The 22,773-nt window shown below is 34.3% G+C and overlaps 3 protein-coding genes, 1 long non-coding RNA gene and 1 pseudogene across 4 annotated transcripts; 2 read left to right on the forward strand and 3 right to left on the reverse strand.

Moving 5' to 3' along the window:
• Positions 1-699: 699 nt before the first annotated feature.
• Positions 700-2,394, reverse strand: LOC132293393 (casparian strip membrane protein 1-like; annotated as a pseudogene).
• Positions 2,395-3,679: 1,285 nt separating this feature from the next.
• LOC132293394 (uncharacterized) lies at positions 3,680-5,007 on the reverse strand. The gene is made up of 2 exons (XR_009477829.1): positions 4,831-5,007; positions 3,680-3,886 (listed from the first exon to the last, which is right to left on the reverse strand). It is a non-coding gene; the product is annotated as an uncharacterized LOC132293394 (long non-coding RNA).
• Positions 5,008-9,484: 4,477 nt separating this feature from the next.
• Positions 9,485-12,048, forward strand: LOC132293395 (heavy metal-associated isoprenylated plant protein 6-like). The gene is made up of 5 exons (XM_059790855.1): positions 9,485-9,673; positions 9,789-9,912; positions 10,148-10,401; positions 10,703-10,790; positions 11,112-12,048. Exons 1-5 carry the CDS (start codon positions 9,665-9,667, stop codon positions 11,768-11,770), a joined length of 1,134 nt encoding a protein of 377 aa, XP_059646838.1. The 5' UTR covers positions 9,485-9,664; the 3' UTR covers positions 11,771-12,048.
• Positions 12,049-17,483: 5,435 nt separating this feature from the next.
• LOC132293396 (uncharacterized) lies at positions 17,484-19,288 on the reverse strand. The gene has a single exon (XM_059790856.1). It carries the CDS (start codon positions 18,260-18,262, stop codon positions 17,882-17,884), a length of 381 nt encoding a protein of 126 aa, XP_059646839.1. The 5' UTR covers positions 18,263-19,288; the 3' UTR covers positions 17,484-17,881.
• Positions 19,289-20,844: 1,556 nt separating this feature from the next.
• LOC132293398 (auxin-responsive protein SAUR32-like) lies at positions 20,845-21,467 on the forward strand. Its single transcript, XM_059790858.1, has one exon. It carries the CDS (start codon positions 20,949-20,951, stop codon positions 21,381-21,383), a length of 435 nt encoding a protein of 144 aa, XP_059646841.1. The 5' UTR covers positions 20,845-20,948; the 3' UTR covers positions 21,384-21,467.
• Positions 21,468-22,773: the final 1,306 nt, after the last annotated feature.

Raw genomic sequence — 22,773 nt, forward strand, 5'->3', positions numbered from 1 at the left:
GTCCAAGTCGATGAGTGATGGGAAAAGCCAAAAGTGCTGTGTTGATGAAGTTTTGTCCAACAAATAGATGAAGTTTTGATGTTTTAGATTATTAAGTTTCTCTCATTGTATTTTTATTTCTATTTTTTCAATTTAGTTGTCTGAGATTGTCCAAGCTAAGCTTTCCTCACATCTAATTGTGTCTACTAACTCTGTATTGTAATAGTATTCTTTAGTTGAGTATGGGCTCATGGTTTGTGGTTCCTTGGAGGTTGGAGCATCGCTTTATCAATGAGTGATGGGTTTTCCTCCATTGGTACTCATGCTATTCTGATGTCAACATCATTTTGATAATCAATTTTTAGTGTTCTCAGATAAGTCACAATTTGGTTATCGTCATCTCTGTGTATTTTAATCGTTTGTGTAGTAGAGTGACTCACGCAACGCTGAACAAATGCGGCAGAACTGGACCACTTAGTTTTTGTGGAATTATGAATGTTAGGTCAAAAACCTTGTTCACGAATTCATAAAATATTGAAGTTTATGTGAGAATATAAATCTATATGGGTATATTTTGTATAAATCAATAAACAATGCCTGGCTAAGTGATTGGCATGAGGCACAATGGAGGTGTGAATATAGGTGTATGCAATGTGAACCATTCCATTAGGCAAATGCTTAGCTTAACACATAGCTAGTTCATAAACTTTACTTGGCTGGTTGTCAATGAGTAAAGTTATAATCTTCTGAAGTGACCTAAAAAGGATTATTATTTTTATTAGGGTAAAGTGCAAAAAACCCTCTTCAATTTTAACTCTCCTGAACTACAATTTGTCCCCTTGAACTATTAAATTTAGTGCAATTAACCCCTAATGTGACATCTCCGACCAATTGGTGTAAACAGAAATAGTAAAAGACAATTTTATCCCTTATATAAAATTGCCAAGTGTTTCACACGCGTACGACAAGTTACACAACTTCAGATGGTGGCTTCGATGGATGTGTGTGGATCAATCCAATCGGCCCATCTCTGTCGCCTTGAACCTCCAGACCAACCAAATCCGACCCTCACCGACACGTGGTGCTCTTTGGTTCAGTTCCTCCCCGACGGCACCCTCCTATAGACCGGCGACGGCCTCAACGGCATCCAAAAATTTTGTAAATTTGTGCCTTGTGAATCCATGGCGCTCTGCGAGGATTGAACTTCAAGATGTCGAATAAGCCGAGGATCTATTTGCCGCCAAAAGAGAAGAAGAAAGGCGACGGTGACGCAGCGGCGAAACCTAATTCTGCTGCAATCGATGGCGGCGGTGGGCGACACATTGCTCTGAACAAGATGAATATTGAGAGACAAATACTTTTTTCCAGAAGATTTCCCAATATATCATTCCAAAATTCAAATCAAACGTAGATATAGAAAAACAGATGACAAGAGCCACTGACATTCACTCTTACAAACAAATTGGAATAGACACACGTGAAAAAGAAATACACAGATGCACTGATGAGCATGAGTGATTGGAAGAGTGGGTGACTGATCATCTCACGTCAAGTTCGAGAAAGGGCTACAGTGGACAACAAGATTAACAGTATAAACACAAGAATTCCTCCAAAGGATCTGATCAAAGAGCCAGAAGTGCGCTCACAGAAGGATTGGAATTGTTGGCAGACGGCAAACCAGTTTGCTTTTGCATTGCCCTTGTGTGCTAGGTACACAATCGCTGCAGCTGCTGAAGCTCCAGCCGTTAAAAGAGCCAACATTGCCTTCACAGCATCAAATTTTGTTAGGACATAGTAGACATGCAGAAGGCAACTTTGAAAAAATTAATGAACTTTTGAACTAAATAGATTTCTCCTGGTTTGTTTTTTTTTTTTGTATAGTGTAAAACCTTTCTCTTCAATAAGTTCAATAGGTCTTTTTATTAAATTTTCATTAAACTGAAGTTTAGCTATGTCTCCAAGGAATTACCGAGTCAAAGCAGATCAAGAATATCCTACTGGGTCGTGCACTGCTCCTCACAATGTGGAATATGGACAGCGCCAGAGAGAGCCAAATAAGCACGTATAATGGAATTTACAATCACAAAGAACCTGTTGTAAAGCTCACACTGTTATTTTTATTTACATATTCTCGGAAACAAACAAACAGTGTTCCTTAAACGGTATTCACAGCATTAGTAGTATGAACACTTACATGAATGCTGGAAAATCGTCAAAATCAGCCCTGAATCGGATGAACTGTGTGACAAAAGGAAGAACTGCATCTTCCGGACCAATAACGCCGCCGAGATCAACACAACGACCTGGGTCCCCAAACTGGAACTCGCCCACTCGCTCCGGACTCACCACGGCACAGATAACCGGGCTTAACTTGACGCATTTCAGGAGGACGACGACAAGGGAGATACCATAATTTCATTCATGAAGGACTTGATTAGAGTCGCTGGGCAAAGCCGCTGTCAAAGGTGTAGTTGTGGGGACGGACCGGATGGTAGTGATGGTATCATCTGTTTTATTGACGATGAACAGTGTGTAGTTAGCATAAGGGTATGTTTGGGTGTTTTAAGTGGTTTTGGGTGTAAAGGTAAAAGGTTGTATGGTCATTTAAAGCAATTTGGATTCTCACGTGACCCATCATGTGCGCCTTCACGGTCAAATTCAACTGGCGTATCATCGGACGGGGTTAATTGCACCAAATTGATTAGTTCAGGGGGGTTATATGTCAAATTAGTAGATCAGGGGAGTTTTTAGCAAAATGGCCAATAATTAAAGGGGTTTTTTTTACACTTTACCCTTATTATTATTATTATTTATTTATTTTTGGCGACAAAAATTAAGGCAGAACGAACATGGACCTATAATGTTGTCCCAGGCTCGAATAACAAAATTAATATTTTATATAAATAAAAGAGATCTTACCGTATAGACTTACTAACGTTCACTAGTAAGTGACTGGTTCTCTAAGCCTAATGGGAAACGATGAAAATCAAGTGTCACATATAGGACCAAAGTTACTAATGTCAATAATGTTAATGCAACAATGATACTATGTCAGTGGGATTGGATAACAAAATTAATTATTTTAATGCAAGAACATTCTACCAACTAACCTTATTTTAAGTGGTAGCAAATTTATTAAAGTTACAAGATTGCCCTTCACTGAAAAACAACTTTTTGTTTAAATCAATATAATAACAGCCTCTAAAAGAGCTGGGTGGTTTTTGTTCTTAAAATCTATGTTGCTTTTTATCTACGTAGGAACTTGGAATGTGGTCATGAATTTCTATCCATGCATTGAATAAAATGATTCTGTAATTTGACCTTTGAAAATTTGGCAATTGACAAGAAAACGTTCTTTATGTGAAATACATGTACTGGGTCCAATATTTTGTTATAATATTGGAGGGGAAATTAAAATTACATTATTTTTAAAATTATAAACTAATCTCTGTGGCTCCAATATGGAATTCCGAAATGAGAAGAAATTTCTATTAATTTATTTTTTTGGATATAATATTGTAGAAAGGATGAACGGAATGATTTTTTTTTATTTATTTATTTTAGTTGGATGGAAGAGAATGAGATTTTTTATAAATTTTTACCAATATACCCTTATTACACGTGAGAGAATTTCAATAAGGTTTTAACAAGTTATTTTGTAAGTAATTAAAAATTAAAATTTATATTACATATTTGTAGGTAACTCTCTAATTTTTTTTTTTTTTTTTTTGGTTTTCTCTCTTCTCTTTCACTCAATTTTAGACGGATAAAAGACTTCCTAAAAAATAGGTTAAGGTGATGTTTCATCCCTTATAGTTTCCTCATCTCTTTCGATCAAACAAACAAAGTTTCTTCTATCTTCCCACATTCTTCCATTCTTTCTTCCAAACAAAATTACAAATTTTACCTGCACACGGAAAGGCGAAGAAAGTTGGTGGAAAATGAAGTATCCATTAATTAGAATAATAATAATAATAAATCCATTAATTGACTATTTCAATTTTTGTTTCCGTGAAGCAAGCGAAGTTTTAATTTGTTTATACTTATTAACGCACATCCAAATTTGATTTTAATATATTGTTTTTCCCAGTAAGCATTGAAAAGTTGAATTTGAATTTGAATTCAGGGAATGAAAGAAAGAAGAGGGCTCACTCCTCCCTCGTCAAGGATATGGGGACCATTGATGGTTTAGGTTGCCCCCACAAAATGACATAAAAGTCCACTATGTCACCTCAGAGTTGATGTTAACATAAAGAGTGTACCTGTACTATCCTATGCCGCAATGGTTAAGATGACAAAATAGCCCTTCCATTTCGGCTCTTATTTCTTAGAATACCACAAAGTAGGTTAGTAGAAAGTGATGAAATAAAGAATTGATTACTTTACTTTTTTTTTGATTTAAAAATATCAACTAGTGCAAGAATATATTGTGAATATTTTAAAAAATTGAAAGAAAATATGAGTGTGTTTGAGAGAATCGATTATGGAGTGAAAAAGATAAATAATTATCTTTTAAAATCAAAAAAATCAATAGGGACATGAACATGAAGTGAGGTATTTTTATAAATTGAGTGGGGGGCATTATAAAAATTTTAACAAAAATAGAGGTAGTAATATAAATAAAAAAAAATTTATATTTAACACAATATAAACATCACATAATTATTATAAGAATAAAATAGTTATAGCGTAATTCGTTTAATAAATGAATCAAATAACATATGAATATTACAAGTTCAGCTAAATTGATAAATTCTAACATGAATACAATATACTTATTTGATGTATTTAGTTAAACAAGTTAATGAAACACAAATCACTATGATTGAAATACGCACAATACACACACACCTGCAGTGTTTTACACACAAAACACACACCTGCAATGCTTTTCAATCGTAATTCTCTACGACTGGACAATGGTTGCTTGTGTGGCTTATCATCCCCATTTTTCATGCAATTTATTCAAGAGGAGTGCCAATGGAATTGAGCACTGTAGTGGTATTGATAGGCATGTTTATGTTTTATTTATTTGACTTTTGGTAATTCATTGCATCAGTGATGACACAAGGCATTTATGAGTTAGGTCAATTTGATGGTGCTAATTCTGGTTGGGACCCAATTGTCCTTTCCAGACCATCAGTGCCAGTGGAGTTGTGGATAATAGACTGTGCTAGCTACCCAATTGATTGTACCCAATTCTTCTGTTGATTGGATACACAGATTGCAAGTGAGAGACATGGTGATACATATATTTGATGCTAACATAACAATACTATGAATTCTCAACTTACATATACGCAGCCGAAGCTGCCAGCTTTACATGATGTCTACTTTGTCTGCATTTTCACAATATTTTATGTATCTAATTTGTCTTGCCACACAGTGACATCTTAACTGGCTAAGCAATGACATGATTCAAGTGGATTTTTTTTTTTTTTTTTTTTGGGGAAATTCAAGTGGGCAGATTGGTGGGGTCAGGAAGGATTTCTTCATTTCTTGGTAAAATGTTGTTTTTCATTTTCATTTTTAATGATTCATTTCCTAGTTTTAGATGGGAATGTTAACCGTCCAACGCCAATGAACTCAGGTCAATCGGAGTGGCTTTTGTGTTTTTACGAGCTGGAACGACTAGAAAGCAAAATTATGCAAAGAACACAAAACAAGAACTATTCTTGAATGACTCAATACAAATTCACACATTTGTATGTGTGTAGCTTTATAAAGTGTTACACCTTTAACCAACTGTTCTACGCCTTTGGAACTTTAATGGATCTAAGATTTCAAAATCTAAAGAATCAAAATGTTGACCAACTCCATCGCTAATTGAACTCAATCAAAAGACGTTCCAACGACCTTCCACAAAACGCACTCATTTAAATGCCATGAAAAACACAAACTTCATTAGGATACGTAACTAGCTAGTAGCAATATATATATATATATATATATGCACCCATGTCATATATATATATATATATATATATATATATATATATTTAGCATATACACGAGCACAAGCAATATAAATGCCTTCTTTGGGTTCATTTAAGTAGTATTTTGTCAAAAAGTATTCAAAATGAATTTAGAAGCAAATACATTAATAATAGGCACAATCAGAGTTCTACAACAGTTGATTATTATTATTTTCTAAATATTATAATGGCAGGGAAGTTCCGTTTTGTTTTGTTTTGTTTTATTTATCTTATTTTTATTTTTGTTTGGGTAATTAAGACGAATTTCCTTGTGACCAGCGCGCCTTAGCAGTTAGCACCAAATAAATAATAAAATTTATAAAGCATGAAAATAAGTGAAGTCACAGAGAGTGAGTTTGTTCACAACTTTATTGATATGTTGTAAAGAGTTTGTCAAAAATTTAATTTTCCTTTTGTGGCTAAAGTTATTCTTCCTCTGCAAATATTTTTTTTTTCTTCTGTTCCTTATATTGAAAAATAATAATTTTTTATTTTGGAAGGCAATAAAGAATCACTATGCTATGATCTTTGGTTTTTGTGTGCACATAGATTGTTGAAAAGAAATGTAATAGAATTGAAATAGGTCTTAGATTTAACAAGAGCTAGAATTTAGCTATTTTTCTCATTCTTGTGGGAATATTGTAGGTTGGCAACCAATTTTTGTGGAAATTGTTAAACCCCATCTTTTGTAATTGGCTATTATTCACAAAGATAATGAATTGATCCAAGGGAAAAAAAAAATAATTTATTGCTCTGGAGCTAGGTGAACGGGGTTTAGAACCGTTTCCAACGGCTCCTAAAAATTTGGAACCATAAACGAAACCATTGGGAAGGGTTTTCATTTCGGTTCTTAACCGATTCCATAGTTCCGATTCCCTTTTTTTTTTAACCTCCTCATAATATGCAAAATGCGCAATTATCCCCTATTGTTCGGAAAAACCCCATTGCTGTTTTTAATTTGTGCAAATAAGGATAAATCATAACTTTGGTGATAAAATTAATAAATTAACCTTACTTTATCATTAGAAGAAAAAAAAGGGACAAAAGACAAAATATCAAAATTACCCTTAAAGTCATAACATAACAGTAATTTTTTTTTTTTTCTTCATAGAGTACGTGTATCAGCTCCACAATATATGTACCATTCAAGTCAGGAGTGCAGTTCAAAAGCGAAATCTCAAGAACTTATCTCCTGGATCCCTACCAATGCCGATATTACCCTTAAAGTCATAACATAAGAGTATAAGAATTATAAATCAATGTCTCAATATTTAAAACAAATTGGAATGTGGGTGTCTAGTGACCTTTTACCAAATTGAACCATTTTCCTTCCAATACATCAAGAATATCTATGTATAAATCTAGTTGCTAAAAATAAAAATTTATAGGCCTAAGTCACTAACTACATGTCAATCACACTTATCAATAATATAATTTTTTTTAACTGCATTTTATCCCACTTATCAATGATTTTTGAGAAATTGTGCTTGAAAAAGTTAATAGTAAACCGACTACGGAAAAAAAAAGAAAAAAAAGTTAATGGTAAACTCAAAAAGTTTGTCTCGCGTGATGTTAAAGCCTTGTGCTTGTTTATTATAAAGAATAGAAAATGATAAAAATATTGACATTATATAATATAAAATAAAATAAACAATTTAAAAAAAAATGTGTTGCTTGAGTTTGTGTCTAGCCAAGGAGTAACTAGATCAAAATTTTAATTTTGATAGAAATCCTAAGTTCATCTAATAACAATTTGTGTCAAAACAAATTTATTTATTTAATTATTATTATTATATATAAATATACAATTAAGGGAGGCTCATTCATTTATAAGAAAATATAGGGAGGAGATAATATTGGCAGTGATAGAAAAATTTTAGAGGAAAAATAAAATAAAAAGAGAGATAATATTGTCGGCCACAAAAAATATTTTAGAGAGAATATCGAGGTGGGGAGATATTTTAGAGAGAATATATATTTTTTTAGAAAAATAAACTATGGCTATACACTGAGAGTTTCTTCCAGCACATCCAAACAAACCCATTTAGGGTTCAAACATATACAAAATTAGTAGCCACACAAAGTGGCACTGTTGAAAGTGGCACTTTTGAAACCAACTGTTCTTTTTTCAACTAATCCATTCAATAGGGAGCAAATTGCTCAAAAGATGAATAATACAAGGATTTATATACATTTTTTTTTTTCTTTTTAATAGAGATATTTCTTGCACATTTTTTTATATAGCAATTTTTTTTTTTTTTTTTTTGCACTTAAGCCTTTATTTTATATTATCTTATTATAGGCATCAATATGTATATATAATTATTCTTGGAATCAAAATCGGTACTGAAGCATCGATTTCACAGGTTCTTTGTACACCCCTAAATCATATCCCTACTAGATTAATAAACTGAGGCAGGCTTCAAAATTTATCCATACTTCAAAAAAAAAAAAAAAAAAATCTTTCGAAAAGGCATATTTAATTTTTTTGTTCACTCCTTATTTTGTGAAATTGTTAAAATAATAAAAGAATAAAGAAAATACATATTTAGTTTTTTTTTACCCTACTTCATTAACTCATTCTTGAATTGCGAATTCATTATTTATTAATTTGTAATCCAACTGTGAGATTAAAAAATTAATTCAATTATCAGGGATTAAATTTAGATTGAATTGATTCCACGAATTTGGGACCAAATGAACATCCCTATGTTTTATATCACGGGTTAAACATCCACTGCCTTTACAACATGCCAAGTTGCAGTTCTAATTTTGTTGTATATATAACATAAGTAAAGATTACTCTTTTTATCTTTATTTACATGTGGGAAAAGATAAAACACCCCAATTGTGAATGGGAGTGAACCGGTGAAGTATTATTATTATTAATTTTTTACCAAAATAATAATTGAGGGAATTTTTAAGAACCGTGACAATTATTATATAGACTAAACGATGATCAATTTTAACCTTTTTTACAATTAAAATAATTGAATTTATATATATATTGTATATTTCAAAAAATATATAAATTAAAATTAAAATTAAAATTCGCTTAGGTTGATGCCAATTGGGTTTGTGGCTTGAAATTAAAATTAGTTTTCATTTTTGTTTGGAATACTTTATTTTAGAATTGTGATTTATTTGGTAACTTTTTATAGTGAAGTTGTGGAATTCATGTAGGAATTGAAATTTAAAAACTTTATAAATAGAGAAGTAGAGAAAGAAAGAGACAATTGTAAAGTATGAGTTGAATTTGGGCGAGAAAGAAGGTTGTAGATAGTTGTTCTTTGAACTACATAAATATATCTCGATTTGCTAATTTTTTCAAAGTAGTGAGGGGGTAATTCAGTCATTCCAGAACTTCAGTTCATTAGTCGCCGTCGTACAAAGGAAACCGTTAATCTAATCCGGCGGCTGCCCATCATCATCGTCGTCATCATTAGACTCATTGCCCCCATCCAACGACCATACATACATAAACACACACATTTGACCAAATATTTACAGACACATACATTCATACATGCACATTTTGACCAGCTTTACCCGCACATGATATATAGTATAATATTATAATATTCATATAGCCCGCAGCTAACCCACTCTATATAACACCCATCCCTGCTGCCGTTCTCTTACTCCAAACCAGTTCCATTTCATTCCAACCTAAACCATACCCATACTTAATAAAACTCCAAACAAAGACAATGGGAGAGGTTAGTCCCTGAACAGTCTTCTAATTTTCCCAACTCTTCCATTTAATTAAATTTTCATCACAATTTTAGGTACAATTAGTCGCTAAATGTTTCTTTAATTTTATTTCTGTTCCAGAAAGATGCACCAAAAAGTGATGGAGAGAAGAAGGCCGACGCCGGCTCCGCCGTCGTCTTGAAGATTGACATGCATTGTGAAGGCTGTGCCAGGAAAATCAAACGATCAGTTCGTCATTTTGAGGGTAACAATTTATATATATTTGTATCAATTTATACACAAGGACACACTATACTATACATCATCTAAATTTTTATCAATCAATAAATTAAATCTGTTTTTCGGTTATAAATGTGAAGAATGAAAGCTTTTCTGAGCTCAAGAGGAACTAAATTTAGATCCGCATTTGATGCTCAAATATTTCCTAGTAGTTTTGATAAATTCAATTTTCTGACATTTTGCTTGGTGGATGAATTCAGGTGTTGAGAGCGTGAAGGCGGACGTTGGGGGCGGCAAACTGACGGTGACGGGGAAGGTGGATCCGGCCAAACTTAGAGATAGAGTGGCAGAGAAGACCAAACAGAAGGTGGAAATCGTCTCTCCTCAGCCCAAAAAGGATGCCGCCGCCGCTGGTGGCGGTGGAGATAAGAAGCCCGAAGAGAAAAAATCTGACGACAAGAAGCCGGCGGGCGATAAGAAGCCCGAAGAGAAAAAAGCTGACGACAAGAAAGCGGTAACCTTCTAACCTGCGCCCGTGTGTCTATTGTCATGCTCCTGGCTAACATGCGCTATATGAGCCCGTGGGTTTGCCGACAGGATTCTGTCTAAATTGCACTGGCGCATACAGCGCATGTTAGCGTTTCCCAAGTCTGAAGTATGATTTTTGTGAAACATTTTCTGTACAAGAGTATTAATTTGAGCCACAAACTTGTATTACTTGTTAGTTGATGCTTAGATTAATTTAGTTTTGTATTAAGTTTTCAACTAATTTTGTTTTATTGTTTAATTTTTTATTTGTGGCGGTTGTTGTGTAGGTTTCCGCAAGTACGGTGACTTTGAAGATTCGGTTGCATTGTGACGAATGTACAGATAAAATAAAACGAATCATATCGAAAATTAAAGGTAAAAATTCCCAACCTTTTATTTAATTTAATCAAATCATTTATTAGATAATTTTGTTTGAAATATATTAATTTAATCAACTATGCTACATGCATATGTAATCATCTTATCTAATTGATATTAATTAATTCCTCTGTCACATTTTAATTTGAAATAATGCATCATTAATTCTGACCTATAACATTACTGAGACAACTTGGTAATAATTGTTGGGTCAAATATCATTTTCCTTTCATTGTGACGTCTTTTTACATGTTTTTTTTTAACAAATAATTCACACACTCGTCTTCATATGTGGTGATTAAATGGTACCATGATCAGGTGTAGAGTCGGTGACCGCAGAAAGCAAGAAGGATTTGGTCATGGTGAAGGGGTCAATGGACGTGAAGGAGCTCACTAAATTGAAAGACAAATTGAAGAGGAGTGTGGAGGTTGTCCCGGCTAAAAAAGAAAATGCACCAGCTAAGAAAGCCGATGGAGGCGGTGAGAAGAAGGCAAAAGAAGGTGGTGGTGACAAAAAAGAAAATGCACCAGCTAAGAAAGCTGATGGAGGCGGTGAGAAGAAGGAAAAAGAAGGCGGTGGTGACAAAAAAGAAAATGCACCAGCTAAGAAAGCCGATGGAGGCGGTGACAAGAAAGAAGGCGAGGCAAAGGCCGCTGGTGGCGGTGGTGGTGATGCGACCAAGAAGGAGGAGCCGAAGGTTGAGGTGAACAAAATGGAGTACCATGGGTACCACCCTCAGTACTCGTATTATAGTGCACCTGCACTTGCATATAATCATGGTTACATTAATGAGGGTTATGGTGATCTTGTACCCCAATTTAATCAAGGATATGCCAATCAGGGTTACGGCATGGACTATCCACCATCATACCCGACTCATGTTGTGAACTATCCACCATCATACCTGCCTCCGTACCCGACTCATGCCCCTCAAATGTTCAGTGACGAGAATCCTAATGCATGTTCTGTGATGTAACTCTATGCAAGTGGTGATGAGGAGGTCAATATTGTAAAAGACTTTGCTACATAGGCCGAGGACTTCCTCGATATAAATGGTCCTGCCTGGGACTTCGGATGAAGTCCGGTTAAAGAACCATTTTCCACTTGTAAATCATAAAGCATATAGCGAGGAAGCAATTAATTAAGTATATGCAAAGTTTGAGTATATACAAGAATATGTGTAGATGAGGTCCATGAGGACATTTGATATAAACAGTTTCATTTATTTATTAGGTATGGTTATTATTTCCTTAACTTGTTTGTTTCTAACTCGGTGGTTATAAATTAAATTCAATTTTGTGGTATTTATTAATATATGAATGCAAGATTTCCAAATCAAGATGGTGAATAATGTTGTAGCCTAGTGTTGGCTGCGCATGGACTGTTTCTTTATCATGTGGTCCCTTTTTATTTTGTCCAATTGTTTTAGTATAAAGATTTTGTTCAGGTACCGTATCATTTGAATGTGGTGGTAGTGGAGTTAGCACCATCATGTTAACACATGTGATTGGATTATTTCTCAAATTAATGACACACAGGTGGGTTTTTTTATTATTATTTTTTAATGTATAATTATTTGTCAATAGGCCAACGTGTGTTGTGACCTAAATTCTCGGTGGCATAATGGGATAGTCCAATGTAGTTTGTGGGCTTGAAAGTAATATTAGACAAATAATTCTAAGACTTTGAAGTGTTTTGACTTGGTTGTCAATATGTGAATGTGTTGTTTTGTGTCATAATTTAGCTGGAAAGGAAAGAGAGAACTGTGAAGTGGGGAAAAATTGATGCCTCCATAATAATATAGTAGGTTAATGTTAATAACAATGACTCTTTGCATTTACTAATTAAACTTCTAACACTTTTTACAATAAAAAAAAAAATGTTAGAGAAAAATTATAAATCATCTCATAAGCTCCCAAATAGTAATATAGTTATATTTAATCTTAATCCTAAGCATTTTTTTTTTTTTTTTTTTTTTTTTTCTTTTTTGTCTAAGAAATAGAATCTGTTATGGTCCATGCAAAAAAATTGTTGAATTTTACAAAAAGTAACATAATTAAATAAAGACTTGTGCTAATTGCATTGAAATCTTCGAGCATAATGAAGTGATACTCAACATGAATCTCATTTATTATATTAGGCAAATGAACGCTATTCGGCCCGAGAATTTCAGGACAGATCCTCGACTTCAAAAGCATCTCTATTATATCATGTAGATGCAAATAAATATTGTTCAGCTGAGAATTCTAGTGCAAATCCCTCCGTTTGTTTTAACGTAAAATATATTTTTTTAAAAATATATATTTTTTAGGTAAAATATTTTTTTATTTTTACTTTTTCGGTGTTTGGCAAAGGTTTACGTCGAGGTTGAGGTCGAATCCATCGTGCGAAACATGTCAAATAACTTGCTGAAAATTGATGAATAAGTTATTTTTGTTAAATTTTAATATATTTTTTTTCATACATATTTTACGACAATCAAATACCAAAAAATTAAAAAAAATATTTTAAGTCCAAACAAACGGAGCTTAAAAGCATTTATCTTAAATAACTCCATAAATTCTATCAAAATAAGGATGAGCAGTGATGCATCCGCTGAATTGAGTATGTGAGTAGGAGCGTAGTGGCATCCTCCCAATTCGAAGTATGTATCATTTTCTGATAAGAATACATATTTGGAGATAGAGACGGTCCGACGGATTTAAAAAATTGTGTGAAGCAGTACATCAGGATAGTCGGTGCCTACTAGGATCCGGCAATGGAATATTCAAGTAGACAAAACTGAAGGAAATTTGTTTGTTGTTTGTGATAAAAAATAATAATAATAATGAACATATTTTTCTAATAATTAAAGATCGAGTTTGTATTTTACATTAATTTTTTTTTTTTAAATAATGCCATGACATGGTGTCTTACACGACCTCCTCATATTAATTATCATAATGCATGCTCTCTTTTTTTCCTCATTTCTCCAAGATCAAATGACCTTTAAAAGCTTCAAATAGCTACATATGAAATCTTAGTACACTATGGTCTCACCAAAAAAACCAAAGGTGACTCTGCCCCTTCATGAATATAAAGGCTAAGCAACTAATTAAAGGAAATTTTGGCTATTAACTCGTTCTTAGAGCCACATTAAGATTTATGTTTATAATTAAGAAAACTACGTACACAAGTTAACAGATACATGATACGATAAAAATTGGTAAGTAAAACTATATATTAGCTAGTAGTAATTTCGAATATATGACTATTTATTATGCTCAAAAAAGTTATTTAAACAAAACAACATTTTTTATGAAATTTAGGTCTGAACATGACACATATATACGTTCACATTTAGTTATAGATCACGCGGGCAAGTTCATCCAAGAACCATAATCGTCCAAGGGAAAGATGGGGACTATATATGTATATATGTATTTATGTCAAGTCGAGTTTGTCAAATGTCACTTGAGAAACCTTTTTTTTTTTTTTGGCCTAATACAGTTGAAACCATGCTTCAGAACCTGCCATTTTACGATGGACCTACACTAGGGTTGTGCTAAAGTCGGCATTATAGAATTGTCATGAATAGAATGATTTACACCTACACTAGGGTTGTGCTAAAGTCGGCAATATAGAATTGTCATGAATAGAATGATTCACACACGCGCATGTATGATACTAGGATAATGTTTAGTTATTTACTTGTGAGCAAGGTGAAGCTACTCCCTCTTATTTGGTCCAATAATAAAATAACACATCATATTTAATAATAAAATAATTCACATCTAAAATCACAATATTCGTTTATTCAATAATTAATCCAAAAAAATAAAAAAATGTGTGAATTATTTTATTATTAAAAGTGATATGTTATTTTGTTATTAGACTACATAAGAATAGATAGTTTCACCCTAGTCACTGATAAATAGCTAAGTATTCTCCGTAATGTTATAAGATTTGAACCACTGCATACTCCACCCGTGTTGCTTTTTGAACTCGATTTCATCACAGAATTCAATATATAATGCATGATGTGTAAATATTGTTAGGTATTATATATTTTCATACAGTTCGATATGTTGGAGAGATGACAGATTAATATTGCATCAATTGGGATTCGACAGCTACCCAATTAGCTGACTCGATTAACTGTAGCAATGCGACTCCACATCTGCAATTATGTCATTAATGTACAATAATAATTAAGAGTCCCTGTAAGCCAAATAAAAACTTGTTCTTAGTTGGATTATAGCTGATGAAGTGGTGGTGCTTACGTTCGATTCATGCCACACCACCTAACCTAAATCAATATCTAATGAAATTAAATTTAAACTAAACCAATTAACATTTTTTAGTTACATTTTATATCCTGAATGAATATTAAATTATTAATTTAACATGCTCATCTATTCGTCACATGCCATGCATTCCTCATAACATGAATCTTTTATATATTATTTGAAAAAGTATATAATTTTGGGCAATTCATTTTAATACTTCAATTTTACAGAAATTCTCTGAATTAATATTAAGAAAAATAATAAGCTCGTTACAAGAAAATTAAGTTGGCAACATTCTAATGAACCAAAGTCACTTATTTTTTTTTGAAGTTCTTCATTTGGTAAATTGGTCTATTATCAAATTAACTTTTTGTGACCAACTTTTCTCAGATGTCATTTTTAGAATTAATTATTGCATTCAAGATAAGAGTAGTGAAATTTGGAAGATTAACTCACTTTTTCCTTTGGTTACGTAGGTTTAGTTCACTTTAAACATTTTATTTATTTATTTATATATCATTTTGGCATAATAACTTCAATTATTGTACTTGATGCCTATAACTTCAATTATTGTTGTTGATGTTATTGGGCGGGCACCTTTTCAGAATCTCGATCGTTTCACATGTCACACCAACATTTTCTTTATTTTATTTTTTTGGCAAAGACATCATGCCAAAGTACTGTAAAATATGAAAGAAAAGTCAGAAAATTAATATGCAAGAGCCTTTAAAGATAAGAGATAGAGAACGAGATAGTACAACACAAAACTAATTTTCTATTCTCATCGCAATTCCATAATTTCTTAATTAAATATAACAGTAAAAAAAAGTTCTACAACAAAGTAGCTGGTATATATATATATTACAGCATAGCTTCAGAACAGTAAGTTATTGATCTGTGGGCTAATTAAGTGGATTTTACTCTACTAATCTACTTGCGTTACTATAGTTTTCCCCGAGATTACTTAAACAAATGAAGGGGCAGACATTAATTAATATTGTATAATAAGAATCAAAAGAAGTTTCGATCGAGAAGGATTGCTAAAATGATATACTAACCACTCTATCAAAACAAGTGGTAATATTATATATATATAATAAATCCAAACCCATTTAATCAAATCAAATCAAACCATCAACTCTTTGGTGCATGTTAAAGAATATTGCCACCATGACATTGATGAAGCTAGGCAACAGATTTGAATAATTAGTGCTGAATATTCTAGATAGTTATTAATTAGATATAACCTGCTTAGTTAATCTAATCATGACCATGCCTTAATTTGGCTTCTAGAAAACAATTAGGCTCAGAAATTAACTATATGCAACAAAGAGTTGATGGTTTGATTTGATTAAATGGGTTTGGATTTATTTCTAGGGTTTGAAAACGGGTTAAACTTCTTATATATATATATATATATAGCAGCCACCAAGTGGGTGAGTTACAAATCGTTATTATATTATGTTGGCATCTATATATGCATGTGCATGTGTGGCATATGTGATAATGCATGAGGATGGGCATGGAAGGCTATATACTATTTGTACATATATATATATACACACACACAGTATAGGTCATGTATGTATGTCTCTCATACAGTATTAGTCTAATAGTATGAAATGCGTTCGGGTTAGTTTTGGATCATTGCATACGCAAGGTAGCAGCCAGACATGAAGGGGACGTGAGTGGGTCCCAATCCACGTCATTCTCGCATGGCTCAGTGTTGAGGTTTGAATTTGCAAGCCTACCTCGTGCGTTAGGACTCTTTTTAGCAAATAATGTCAACAAACCTTTTTACCATTAGAGGGACTATTCATAGGAGTTTTAATAGTCAAAACATGAAAACGTTTGATGTGTTATGGAGACTACTAAATGTGTTATTTACTACATTTTTACAATCCACGTGCGTCCCACGTTTTTTCTTATGTGGTCAAAAGCCACACCGCATGAATTGGTAGTATGTCTCGGAGAACACACACAGTGGACAGATATACACACATATATGTATAGATCGTCAAAAGTAAGTTTGTTTTTGATTGCAGTCTCAACGCGACGAGTCATGAGAGTTGAATTCTTGGAATAATAGGTTTCCTTTTTGACTTTAGTTATTGCATGTAGATGTGGAAAAGCTCTCCAATAGTCGTTAAATGTTTGGTTGAATGAATACACGGAAGATTGAAAATTGCACCACGCCCCTTACCATAGTGTGGTTGGTAGGCTGGTAGCAGCATTTTTTAATGTATTTTAATATATTTATTTTATATTTTAACTTATAAAATAAAAGTATTGAAACATAATTTGTGTGTGTTAAAATAAAAAAATTAAAGGGTGTTTCAATACAATTGAATCCTTTTTTAATACAATTATTATGAATTGACCCATAGAACTTATATTGAAATTTAAATAAATGTGTTCGAAATAAAATTTACGGCAAACTACAATAAGGATGTGTTACAGGCTTACAACAAAAAATCCAAAGTAAAAATATATTTTAATTTCAGACATGTAGAATGGTCTAGGTTCGCGTGTTTACTATTATTCCATGGGCCTAGACTTATATATTACAAGTTCTAGAAATGACTCGGGGAGCATATAATAATAACATGAACAATTGCCTTCATACTTGAACCAATTTTCTCATATTTTTGTGAGTCCTATTAATTAGTAGAATGTGTGGGTAGGACTTTCGACCCCGAAGACACAATCATACAACGAATTATATAATATATATATATAAATACATAAGAGTTCCGATAAACAAATACATGAATTATCTGTGAAAGCCCAAACATGACATCAATATTGGACTCAGATAGTCACGGGCTTGGTCCAGAATCAGAACCATCAGTGAGCACGAGCTTAACCCCGTTGTTCTTGAGTGCATTAACCAAAGCCCAAACCTTAGTACTATTTTTGAGGCCCATTTTCTGAATCTCTTTGTTGACATCCGCGTGAATCCCACGGCCCAACCCCTGGTGAAGGCCCTCCACCTTCAGCCGCATCGCCAACACCTCTCCGACGGCGGCCGCCGCCTTCGCGTTGCCGGCGCGGCCACACTCGAAACCGTCTTTGAGCGCGTGTTCCACCGTCGACGCCGATGCTACTATCCTCCCGTTGTTTCGGTCCATCACGTTCGCCGTTATGTATTTGATGGACATAAATAGCCTCAGCACATACCTCTGCATCACCACAGTCATTTCTCTCCCCGTCTCTCAAATCCTAGGGTTTTGCTACATAGTTGCAGTCGTCATGAATCATGATTCGATTTCTAATTTCTAGGGTTTACCTACCCCCACCACCTGTACGGATAAATTTGGTGTAAAATTGTCTGGGTCCCACAAATGAACGGTTCAGATTCCTGATGGGGAACAATCCAATGGAGGAATACCACGTCGGTCTTTTCGAAATTGAGAGAAGAATGATTCACCAATGAAAAGTGTATGCATCAACGTCAAATTCAATTGTGAATATGAAGATTTGACGATGACGCCATTGAAGCGTCGAACCTCGAAGTCACAGATATTAAGGAACCATCGAGAGATATGGAGAAGAGCGAGTGAAAATGCTAGACGACGACTCACCCACCTTTCTCTTCTTCCACTACCTCATCGTCTTCATCTTTCTTCTCCTTCTCTTGAAACTCACCATCGCAATCTTCTTTCTACTCCTCCTCTTCCTCCTCTGCTCGGATCTGGTTCACCTCCTCTTTCATCTCCTATGTCCTCCTTAACAACCCCCAATTCAAACACCCCCACCGAAACAGTAGTAACTTATTTTCTCTCTCTAAAATTGATGCGTGATTGAATTTATGCAAGTTAGGGTTGTGGTGAAGGGGCGGGTTCAGGGTGTGTTTTCTAGGGACGCGACGGCGGAAAATGCGAAGGAGTTAGGGTTAAAACTTAAAAGATTGCGTTGGCAACTGGAGATGAGCAGCGGTGCCGCCGTGGACCGCCAGCCGCAAAACCGGTCTCGAGGTTTCCCTTTGCTGCGATGGTCACGGCACCGGATTCGAACGCAGACCGTCTGATGAAATGATTAAACGAATCCAAGGCTAGAGTAGGCTGAGTAGCACTAGAATAGCATGCAAGTATTACTAGTACAGTCGTTTTACTTTTTATTTTAACTTGTATTGGGTACATTATCTGCCCGTATTTGTAAATTTTCATTTATAAAAACTATCATTGTGCCTTTTTTGAATGGTGCAAGCTGCAAAACGCTTACTACATGCAACTTGCTTGTTCAGTGTAGCCAATCGAGCAGTTTTTATTCACAAGCACGTGACTCCACTGAATCTTAAATCTTTAACCCCTTTTGGCCTTTTGGGAAGTAAGGGTCTAGTATGCTAGCCTTGCTAGGGGGTCCTTATATCCTTCGTGACAAAAAAAAAAATATGATGACAATGATGATGTTAATGATGAGACAATGATAAACAAGGTAAATGAGTTAGAAAGTTATTAGACGACGTTGTAAGAGATGGGGCAAACCAAGTATTGTATTTTGAAAATGACTTAGCTGCTCTAACCATCAAAAGTAGGTCATGGACAATTTGATACAAAATGGAAGGGACATGAAATAGCTGGAAGCAATGGCAACAAGAAGGGACCTTCTACTGTGTTAGCTGTTCAAAGTGTAGTAGACCCCATCAGTGCAGATATTGACAGGGTTTTAATATCAAAGGAGCAAATTAATTGATGAGATAAAGCAGCACATGCAATGGCCCCAACTCAATCTCTATCTCCTCCAACTAAAATACTTTCTTCTGATTCACATTTTCATAAATGCCACGGTGTGTCGTGTGTGTGTGTGTGTGTGAGAGAGAGAGAGAGAGAACTTCAAAAAAGCCCCTTGGAAGTGAAAATTACAATCAGAAAAATTAAAGAAAAACAACTAGGAGTATTGCCGTGCAGAAGCCAATGAAAAGCAGAACAACTATTTAAGAGCCATGTTCACCTACATTTTCTTAATTTGATCTTTTGTTAGATGTTGAAACAATTATAGAAGTTCCAAAACAACATAATAAAAGAACTTCAATTTTCTCCATCTTCGTATTTTGATGACTGCAAACAGAGAGATTCAGCAAATATTTGAATGGCAACTATGAAATTTCATTCACACCTAAAAAAGGCATCCACTATACAAATGTTTATGATAATTTTGAGTTGATTTCTATGATTGCTTGCAAAGTACTTGTAATATATGAAGGAAAGATTGAATACTTGCAGCTCAAAACCAGAACTCTTCATTCTTATAATAGATTTATTGATCATAGATATCATCATTATGTCTTGTATTAGTTATAATACAGAAGATATTACTCTACTCTACTCTAGTTCTGGGTAAGACAGCCTTTGAACAATCCTAAAGAAAAGGACACACCATTTAACAGCATCACACCAAAAGGCCTAAATCTTTTGGCCAACCCACAGACCAGCTACATGAATGCGGTTTTGGAACTTCAATAACTTCCTGTGATAAACAAACATTAAAAGAAGCAAGCCTGTTTTGTTACAAAATAACTCCTGTAAATCAAATATCTAACTCCTCTCTTTGTCGGCGGGAGGTGGGTAAAGAAAGAAAAAGAAAAGAAAAATCAATTATCTAACTCAGCTCATGCCGAAATATCTTTTTGAATGAAAAATTAAGACCATTCTCATCACGTTTTCAGTACCCCGCCACATGTAAAGTAAAACAGGGGAAATGACAAATCAGATGTTGCAATTAATGATATTACAGTTGCAACCATACTAAATAGACCCATGCTGACTTTCAGAGAAATTTCCTCTATATGACTATCACCTCCCTCAACACCCAGTATAAGTCCCTTAATAGGCTCACAAAAAGGATAAGATTCTACGTTTCAAATAATTTCTGTACTACAGTGAGATGTCTAAAGCTAAGAATAGAGAAGAGAGGAATACTAGCTTGATGGTGCTTAAGCTTTTCATTGAAAAGCTACAGAAGGGTATTTCAATGCAATCAAGGTGGCCATATCTCACTGATGTTAGATTTGATGAAGAAACTGAAGTAGCAACAATGGTGCCAGAGGATGTAAAAGAGGGGCAATTTGTGGTCTTTGCAGTCAAGGGTGAGGAACCAAAAAGGTTTGTCATTGAATTGGGCTACCTCACTAATCCTGCATTCTTGGGTTTACTGGAGCAGGCTAAAGAGGAATATGGATTCAGACAGAAGGGCGCCCTTGCAATCCCATGTCGACCAGAGGACCTACAGAAGGTACTGCAAGACAGGAGGGAGAATATTGCTAATGCTAGACACCAGGCTACCTGTGATGACAACATCATAGCTAGGATAATGAACTGATGTTTATTGTAATATTTTAGAGTAACTTCTCCAAGTTGATTAATCTTGCTTGCTTGAGCAGAGATGTGCGCACAGCTTCTCTAATCTTTTCTTCTTTGTTAGTTTAACAATGATTAGTAATCAACTATCTTAAAGAAAAAACAAAATCAGAATCAATAAACCATCATAAATAGAGAAACAAAGTGAGAGGCGTTATTTTTTGAATCATTTTATATTATCGCCTGGTTCCTGTATCTTAAAATAGGACAAGGGACTTACTGTTATGTTTTCTGCATGCTTCTTGTGAGAATCTTTCAACAGATCATAACAGAAACAAAATACAACTATATTTAAATCCTACAATATCACAGATGGGCAACAAGCTTGTTACCATTATGAGGTGGCACCAACCAATCTGAAAATCACTAAAGCACAACTCGGCACAACAAGAAGTTAATTTTCTTTTTTTTAACAATAACTTACGACTTGAATGTTGTAGGGAAGTTGAATAACACAATATAAAAATGTATTGATCTTAATGAAAATAACAGAATGACTTCCAATTGCAGGGTAACATCATGAAACCGTGTCCTCATATGATGTTTAGAATAGGTCGAAGGCTGAAGCGAGACTGCAGGCTGAGGCGCAAGAGGAGATATGATCTTTGGTTACGTTCACATGGCTATGAATTTCTCAAGGATGAGATGCGAACTTGAGATAATCCAAGAGCAAATCCACAGCCACCCGATTTACTCTATTGTTATCCAGAAAGATATTCAAGCTCTATCTGGTCTAGCGGTTTAATGCTTGAACATCAGTGCGATTGGTACAAGATCGGACCTTAGAGGAACCACTTTGTGAATTATCAAAGGTTAGGTCTGTCACGAATCCTCCTAGGACACTGTTGTAGCAGGACCAAAATTGGGTAAGTCCCTTTAATTATAACCTATATGGTTGCACTAGAGATTCTTCACAATTTGCGGGCCTTAAGTGTTTAAACTTACCTTCCATTAAGACAACATGAATGCCAACAGATTCTCAAAACCGGAAGTTGGTTTGGTTGTGAAAGGCAAGGGAACTATTTGGGGTTTGACTTCATTTTTTGCTATGTCATCTTAGCTTCCAGACATTACATATCAACCACACTTTTGGCAAGGTCGCTTGTTACTTTTATGATTGACAATGAAATTTGGATAATGCCAAAACATGGGTTGAAAAGCATCATTATGCTGATTTAAGTCTTTAGAGCAATCAATTGCTCAATTTGTGCAAAAAAATGTCAAAGATTAGGTCCATCCCCAATTTTCCCCTCCCATCATCCCACTAGGCGGGGATAGGTGCTGAATAATGCCCCTTTTCATGAAAATATGGATAAGATCTTTCATTGTGAACATTATCCTAAATCTTTCTT

Source organism: Cornus florida, unplaced genomic scaffold (genome assembly GCF_030987335.1).
Source record: "Cornus florida cultivar Cherokee Brave unplaced genomic scaffold, ASM3098733v1 CherokeeBrave_3.0.0_Hap2_Chr02, whole genome shotgun sequence".
NCBI lineage: Eukaryota > Viridiplantae > Streptophyta > Magnoliopsida > Cornales > Cornaceae > Cornus > Cornus florida.